Consider the following 9,495-nt stretch of genomic DNA (forward strand, 5'->3'; position numbering starts at 1 on the left):
TGCAGCTGCCTTCTAATAGTGATTGAGGTAGTGTAGCTGCACTACCTCCTTAAGTTGACTCGTAATCCAAGGCCATCTTCTCAATTTGGTAAATAATTTTCTTTTAATAAGGATATTGTTGGAAAAGGTTCAGGTATTCTTTTCTCATTTTTCGCACTGATGAGCTGCACTCCTAACAAACTCTATTGTACACGAGAGGTCCATGCCTGCAGTAATTTTTGCTGTGAGTTACTCATAGTTGTTGTGAGGACCATGACTTTTGTTTCATCTGGCTTCTTGGTAGGTAATAACCCTGAGTTTGTCAATCCTACTACTGTTATCGGTTCATTTACAATTTATATAACATCTGTCATAAAGAGGTAATAAACAATATACAGAACAATAAAACAAGAACATCAGTTGTTAGCTTTGTCATCTCTAATAGAAAGAAAAATTTTTCTAAGTATTTTTATTTTTTATGTAACTGAAATATTATGTTTTATTTTTGTTATGAAATGGAACATATCTGTGAACAGCCACATTAAAAAGCTTCTAATATAGGTGAAAATAGGCGAACAAAGAAAGTATATTACAACTATACTGAGTTCAGACAATGGGCATAGAATAAGAAATTACTTAATCATGAATATTCTTAACAAAAAAAAAAGGAGGAACACTAATGCAAGTTAGAGGCCTAAAATCGGTCGATACTGCGAAAAATGGAATGGCGAAGAGCCTCAGTTCCTTATATTATTATTATAAGTGTATTTATTTATTTTTTGTGGTTGAACTATGGGCCATCAAGTTCTTTGTATGATCTTGTAAAAACTTTTTCTTGCTGGAATCTGGAGGGGGATGGGTTCACCATATCCCTGCAACGGATGAACCTCCTCTCCAATCTATCCCTATTTGTTAGCTACGTCATAGCCGCTTGATCTTCTTCCAAACGATGGAATTGCCCTTGAAAAGGTGATGAATTTCTCCGGGCTCTAAAGCGAGTGCTTTAGGGAGAATTTCAGTATCATGAAGGATTTCAACATCTACAAATATGGTCGGCCCTCACACCTGACTGTGACCAAATCTTTGTGGTTTTGCTCGTACCATACTTGGTTCACTCTCAACTTTGAGCAATCCTCGTCCATAAAATCTGCCGCCTCTTGTCATTGATTATGTCCTCCATATCTACTGGTCTTCCTACCTCGGAGCTCTCGTTTCACGAAGATTCGTCCATATTTTCTTCCTCCGCTATGTTCTGTTCTGCCTCTCCCGGTGTCCACTGCCTCAGTAATTGACTAGATGGCTATTCTCTGTCTCCTCTTCTACTGCATTTACTGTAGTTTCAGTGACTAAGAAAATTGAAAAGGAGAATAAAGCCATCCTATCCCGGAAGGAAGAATCAACGAGAGTGATGAATACTTCGAAGATAAAGTTTCTACACCAAAAAAACGAGTGACATCTGATAGACAACTAACTTTAAATGATGAAGAATCTCATTGTGAATCCAAGGAACCTAAACTAGTTGACTGATGTTGGACTTGAAGATACCAGAAAATCATTTAAATATGAGTTAAATTGTGATTCAGGTCAACCAATCGCTGAGTCAAGACAACCAATCGGCTACCACATTTTCTTTTCCTGGTTTATGTATTATTTCTATATTATACTGTGCGAAGAGCTCCTTCTAACGCGTAATCCTAGCAGAAGATCTTTCCTACACTCTCCTGAGACAACACCGTTCCAGCGCGGACTCACTTGTTCCTGTAGTGATATTGAATTGCCGAGTCAAATACAGGAATATATGCACAGGTTCATGCTGCAGCTTCTCCATGCACTGTCTGATATTGTCTTCCACCATCGGGGTGATGATCACCTTTCTGCCTTTATTGAGAAGGTTGGTGAGTGGGACGAGGTACTCGGCCATTTCTGGCACAAATCTTTGGATAACGATTTAAAGTTCCTCGGAAACTCCAAACTCCCTTCACATCATCGGTATGTGTACTGTGACTTTGTCCGCGTTGGATTTAACTCTTTTTCTGGAAATCGAATGCCCTAAAAAATTTATTTGCTGCTGCCCCATCGGTTATTTCTCTCCCGATAATTTGAGCCCAAATTGTCTGATTCTCTTGTAAAGGTTGTATGTGTTCGTCTTGGTTCTTACTGAACAATAGATGATCATCCATATAAATCTGGCATACTATAATACCCCTCAAAAACTCGTTCATCAGGCGGTGGAAGGTTACGGGAGCAACAGCATCCTTGTAAATTCGTAACTACTCGAATGTGAAAGCCATTTTATATGTCCTTAGGATACGTTTTAATTTGATGATATCCGGCATTGAAGTCTTAAGTGCTAAACACCGTTGCCCGGCTCGGCCTGTCCAAAATGTCTTCAAATGTGGGGATTTCGAATATTTTCGTCTATGGTACTCTTGTTGAACTTTTTGTAATCTATCACCACGCTGTACTTTTCGGAAGTTTCACTGCTAACAACGGACTATTTTACGGGGAAGTACGGTCAAAAATTATTCCCTGACGTTTTAAAAACTTCCCAGATGTGGTTATGTACACGTTATAATTCAGCAGCGTGCAGTCGCGCCTCTGCTGACATCCCCTTCAAATGTCTTGCGTCTTCCTCAGTACAGTTCTTCGCCTCCATCCGCTTCTGGTCCCTTGAATACCTCGGCTTCCGATACTTCCGACTCACCACCAACAGACGACAATAACTAACTGAAACCAACTAACAGCCCTAACATTTAAAGGCGTTGTGAATGCACCCCATACAATGACACACCCACTGCCAGCACCACTACAACCACCAACCCACTGCAACCCCTCAATTCACATCTGCAATCTATATTAGACATCCATGCTCCTCTCAAAACCCGAACCTTACGCCGTAGAACTGCACCTTGGCTTACTTCGTAAACAAATGAAATGATAAAACAAAGAGAAGCAGCTAGACTCGAAATTCGTCGGACTAGCCTATCTGCAGATTGTACATATTTTAAACTACTCCGCAATGCAACCCAATTAGCAGTTCGACGTGCTAAATCCCTTCACATTCATCACGTACTCTCCAATACTCCTGATTCCAAATCCAAATGGAAAATACTACGAAATTTATCCCTACCAGAATCCTCTATACAGAAAGTCCTAGAATATTCTCAGCTGTGTTCCAATACCATCTGACGAACTCAAAAACCATCTCTCATGCCATGCTACTGTTCCATCAATTCCTGACAGTCTAAACAACACCTTCAATCCAGAAAAATTCTTTTTTCCCACATATCTTACGAAGAACTACTATCCACCATTCTAAGATCCCATACCAACGATCATGGACCGGATAACATTCCTATTAAATTGATTAAATCCTGTCTCCCAGTCCTTGTTCCCGTCCTCTATCATATATACAATTTCCTTCTCATTGGAAAACCGCTTTAGTTCAACCATTTAAGAAAATCCCACATCCTTCTTCATCTAATGACTTCCGCCCCATTTCTCCCTCTCCTACCTTTCGAAACCGCTAGAACGCCTAGTTCAAAACCAACCAATCCGGCTTTCGGCCTGGCCATTCAACACAATCCGCTCTCCTTAAAATAATCCACCACCTCCAAACTGCCATGGTACACCAAAACCTAACTATCCTCATCCTCCTGTATTACTCCAAAGCATTTGATACGGTTGGCCACAACATCCTTCTTACCAAACTACGAAATCTTCCTCTATCCAACAGTGCTTTGCGCTGGTTTCAATCCTTCCTATCCGATCGTTCCCAGTACATAGTAGTTCCTGATAAACCTCCATCAACGACTCAACCCCTCACCTGTGTCTGGGTCCCTCAGGGATCATCACTATCCCCTACCCTTTTCGCTATCTATATCAATGACCTTCCTATCCTTATCCAACATTCTCAATACCATTTGACGCAGATGATTTCCAAGTTTACCTTTCTTTCCCACCTTCTGACCTATTAGTTAGTACGGAGAAGATTCAAGAAAAATTGAATAGAATTAGCCAGTGAACACAAGAAAATAAGCTTAATTTGAATGCAGAGAAGACTAAGGCAATCGTAATAGGATCCAATCACCTCCTGAAAACTATTCCTCTTATTCCAACCTTCTTCCCTAAACAACAATCCAATACAATTCCATCCATACGTTAAAACCCTTGGTGTCACTATAGACCAAACTCTCTCCTGGAAAAACCACGTCTCAGATATTTCCCGTCGTACCTTTTCCACCCTGAAGCGTTAAAATTATCTTCGTCACCTACTTCCTTTTGAAACCCGCAGACTCCTGGTTACTTCCTTAATATTCCTCCACTTTGACTATTGCTATGTGGTTTACGGGGGTGTCTCTGGGGATCACAAAGCAAAATTAAAACGGTTAAATAATTGTTTTGTACGATTCATCTTTGGGGTCCCCAGGGACGCCGCTATCACCCGATTTTATGAAGAGTTAAAGTGGCTTAACCCCTCCTTCCGTCGTTATATTTCCTTGCTTCCTTTCTCTATCAAGTTATCCAATCCCGCCGTCCATTGTACATCTCAGATATCCTTTAATTTAAGTCCTCAGTGCATTCCCGCAATACCCGCTCACGACCTCCAGACTTATATGTAACTACCCATCGAACCGCAGCCTTTGGTAGATCTTTCCTCGTCCGTTCCTCTTCCCTATGGAATTCTATTCTCTCCTTTATTCGTAGTTCTAACACCCTTCCAATCTTCAAATCCCGTATCTTCAACTACCTTCTGTCCACCCAATTCCGGAAGAATAACAATTGAAAGTTTCAAAAAAGCTTTGTATATTTTCTGTCTTAGATTTTCGTTTATAATTGTACATATGTACACTAGCAGAAATTATATCTTTTCATTTATTATTTTTCAGTTTAATTGTATTTGATTTTTTATCTTTTTTTTTTTTTTATTTACTCTCAGAATTCATCTTATGTTTTATGATATGACTAGTATGTCATACATGGTGAAGAAAAAAAAAAACTATGACAACCATAACATAAACATAACAGATTTCAGCTAAAATATTATTGTATAAATTAAATTCAATCCTTATTGAAGATTCGAAACAATATTAAAACAATAATAGAAAAATATATATTTTAAAAAAAGACTAGAATATTTTGAAATAAAATAACGATATTTTGTTTCAATAATTTAATACCATTTCGATATTTGACATCCGAAATAGATGTTTCTAGATAGATATTTAATATCCATTCGGTTTTAATGAAAAATTTCAAATTGAAATTGGGATATTATTTTTCAATAATTTAATATTCATTGCCATATTTGACATTCTTATTAATATTGATATCAAAAATTAGAAACAATATTCCAATATAAACAATAATATTATTGAAATATCGATATGTTGAATAAAATATTAGTAATGATCGTGAGGAATTTTATGAATAAAAATGTTAATTTGATAATTTCATATTCAATTCAATATTTGATATTCTTATCAATATCGATATCGAAAATAAGGAACAATATTCCGATATTATTTTTTCGTAATATCGATATTTTGTTTAAAAAGACTAGACTAATTTAAAATGAAATATCGATATTTGGATTCAATCATTTAATATCCATTCCGATTTTTAACATTCAAATCGTAACATTCATTTCTATATTTAATATCCATTTAATAATGGATGAATGAAATTTCGATATTTTGATAATTTAATATTAATTTCGATGATTGACATTCTTATTAAATGAGGATCTTTATTGAGAATTTGCAAAAATATTCGGATAATATTCTGTTGAAATATCGATATTTTGTCTAAAAAGACCAAGAATATTCTTTGTTAAATTTAAAAATGAAACATCGATATTTGTTGTATTCCAATATTATTTTATTGCAATATCGTAATTTTGTAAAATAATTCATTCCATTTCTATATTTAATATCCATTTGATATTAATAAAAAATTTCAAAATGAAAATTTAATAATTTAATATTCATTTCGATATTAAAAGTGATTGTTAATATCGATATCGAAGATTAGCAACGAAATTAATATTGATATTTCGATATAATTTTCATTAATTTCAAATTCCATTCCATTTTTACATTGCCATTAATATCGATATCAAAGATAAGGAACAATATTCTGATAATATTTTATTGAAATATCGATATTTTGTTCAAAAAGTCAACAAAATTGTATGTAAAATTTATAAATGAAAAATAAATATTTTATTGTAATAATTTCGATATTTTACTTTGTTGTAAATTTGGATATCGAAGATTAGCGACAATATTCCAATATTATTTTATCGAAATATCCATTCTTTCTTAAAATACACAAGAAGCTTTTATGAAAAGCATAAAATGGTATTTCGATATTTTATTATGCTAATTTCATATTCAATTCGATATTTGACATTCTTATCAATATCGATATTAAAAATTAGGAATAATATTCTGATATTATTTTATGGAAATAACGATATTTGGTTTAAAAAGACTGGGTAAACATTCCCAGCTTTGTAAATGTCCATATCCGAGATTAGCAACAATATTTCGATATTATTTTATCAAAATATCAATATTTTGTTCAAAATGTCTAGAACATTATATGTGAAATTTATAAATGAAAAATGGATATTTTGTTTCAGTAATTTAATATCCATTTTAATATTTGACATTCTTATTAATATTAATATTGAAGATTAGCAACAATATTCCTATGGTAACAATAAAATTATCGACATATTGATATTTCCTTAAAAAAGTCTAGTAAATTTTACGAATAGAATCAAAATGGTATTTCGATACGTTATTTTAATAATTTCATATTCGATTCGATGTTTGACATTCTTATCAATATCTATATCGAAAATTAGAAATAATATTACCATATTATTTTATTGGAATATCGATATATTTTTTAAAAAGAGAAGAAATTTTTAAAATAAAATATCGATATTTGATTTTTATAGTTTAATATTAATTTTGATATTTAGTATCCATTCGGTATCTATGAAATATTTCAAAATAATATTTGGATATAATCTTCATTAATTTCATATTCTATTCGATATTCGACATTCATATTAATATCGATATTGAAGATTAGCAACAATATTCCGATATTATTTAATCGAGATATTGATATTTTGTTGTAGGAAATAAAAAATATTTTATATTACTTTTCAAAACGAAATTTCCATATATTGTTTCAATAATCTAATATTCATTTCGATGTTTAACATCAACATCATTCCATCTATTTCGATATTTAATATCGAGTCCATATTTATACTGGTAAATTATACTCTTATTAAACAAAATATCGAATTTTCAATGAAATAATATCGGAATATCTTCGCTAATCTTTGATATGGATATTGACAAGAATGTCAGATATCGAATCGAATATGAAATTATCAGAATAAAATTTTGATTATTTTCATAAATTCACTGGTCTTTATAAAGAAAATATCGATATTTCGATGTTTTCATTGTTAATATGAGAAGATTGTTACTGATCTTCATTATCGATATTAATAAAAATGTCAAATATGGAAATGAATATTAAATTATTGAAAAATAATATCGATATTTCTTTTTAAACATTCTCGATCTTTTTAAACAAAATATCGATGTTTCCATAAAATAATATCAGAATTTCGTTCCAAATTGTCGATATCGATATTGATAATAATGTCAAATATCAAATAGAAAATGTGAAATTATATATCGAATTAGATAATCAAAATTAAATATCTAAATACGATTTTATGATATTTATAAAATTATTAGTCTTATTAAACAAATTATCGATATTTCCGCAAAGACATATGGGAATATTTTTGCTTCGATATTCATGTTAACAACATTGTTAAATATTGAAGTTTCTTTTTGATATTTGTAGTAAGATGTTGTATATTTCTTTAACAAAATTACTATATTTCGATAAAATAATATCGGAATATTTTTGCTAATCTTCAACAATAAAATAGCGATATTTCATTTTTGTAAAATTTAAAAATAAATCGATATTTCATTTTAAAATTTGACCTAAAATACTTTAGGTCAAAATGAATAAATTTTTTTTTCAAAAAAAGTATCAATATTTAGATAAAATAATATCAGAATATTGTTATTGAACTTATCGAAACAATATATTGATATTTCTTTTTGAAATTTTTAATAAATATATCTTCTTTTTTTTAGGAAATACCGGATTATTGTATATTAGAATTATTATTTTGGATAAATAATGTCCAAATATCTTTGTTTATCTTTAATATCGATATTAATAATAATTCTAAATATTGAAATGGACATTAAATTATTGAAACAAAAAATCAATATTTCATTTTAAATTTGTCTATTCTTTTTAAATAAAATATCAATATTTTAACAAAATAATATTAGAATATTGTTTTTAATTATCGATATCGATATTAGTAGCAATACCAAAGATCGAATGTATGTTAAATTATTGAAACAATACTAGAAAGAAGGTCAAAACAGAAAAAAAATTATGTAAATAAAAGAAATATTGATAATATATTAAAGTGTATATTATCAATATCCAATCCTTCTTTCTAGTATTGTTTCAATAATTTAACATACTATGTCGATATTGCCTTCACCTCCGTGATTGTCTTCTTCATCCCCCACCAAAAGTGCATTATCTTTAAGGGATCCGGATGGGATTCCACAGTGATTTGCCCTGGTTATGTGTCTATGGTAGGACGTGGTAGGACAGCGTAGTCTACTACTCATGTTTAAGGTCTCCCCCAGAGGGGCACCTGTTAGGCACTATAAAATCCGGTAGTGACTCGTTTTGCTAAAATAGAAAAACTTATTCCTTCGTAGATAGCAAAAACAAATAACACACGACTAATATGTTTATGGAATGTCGTTTTATTTAACTAACAATGAAATATTATAACAATAACCGCAACTAGCAAAGGTTATTGCAATATTATAATAATAACCGCAACTAGCAAAGGTTATTGCAATATTTATGAATTACATTATTGATTAGATACCTGATTGTATATTATTCCATATTATAACAGCGTGTCGATATAATATACAGTATGCCAATATAATTTTAGGCCACAAGTACTTTTTCTTTGTTAGAGTAAAACCTAATTATTTTTAAAATTACAGAAAAAAATTTTAGAGGATGTTTGCATATTTTAATAAAACTTGTTATTCATAATAGTGGAAGCCCATACCCCAAAAATGGCTTTCCAACTATCATTTGTAATCTATGTGCATCAGAATTAGCTTTATTATATTCTGTATTGTACAGATATTATGATAATTTCTATGGACAACAAGTACTGCTAGTATTTTATGCGCAAATTCAAACAATAGTAATTTCCTATTAGTTTTGTTTATTATTTATTCTTAAAACTTTGTACATAATTCTATTTTCGTGATTTAGTTTATCAGCGTTAAAGATTTATTCTAGACAAAAAATAAATAAGAGATTAATAGCATACAAAGCAATAGGTAAAGCTCA

The 9,495-nt window shown here is 31.4% G+C and overlaps 1 protein-coding gene across 1 annotated transcript in view; it reads left to right on the top strand.

The window, feature by feature from the left end:
• Window positions 1-127: 127 nt before the first annotated feature.
• LOC106678084 (sperm-specific sodium:proton exchanger) overlaps window positions 128-9,495 on the top strand; it is a gene marked incomplete at its 5' end in the record, with an annotated part of 162,896 nt that continues 153,528 nt past the window's right edge. The window contains 2 exon segments of the mRNA XM_067053048.1: window positions 128-359; window positions 9,151-9,310. Coding sequence (XP_066909149.1) covers window positions 128-359; window positions 9,151-9,310 — 392 coding nt within the window.

Source organism: Halyomorpha halys, unplaced genomic scaffold, assembly GCF_000696795.3.
Source record: "Halyomorpha halys isolate HHAL.00 unplaced genomic scaffold, Hhal_1.1 Scaffold122.1, whole genome shotgun sequence".
NCBI lineage: Eukaryota > Metazoa > Arthropoda > Insecta > Hemiptera > Pentatomidae > Halyomorpha > Halyomorpha halys.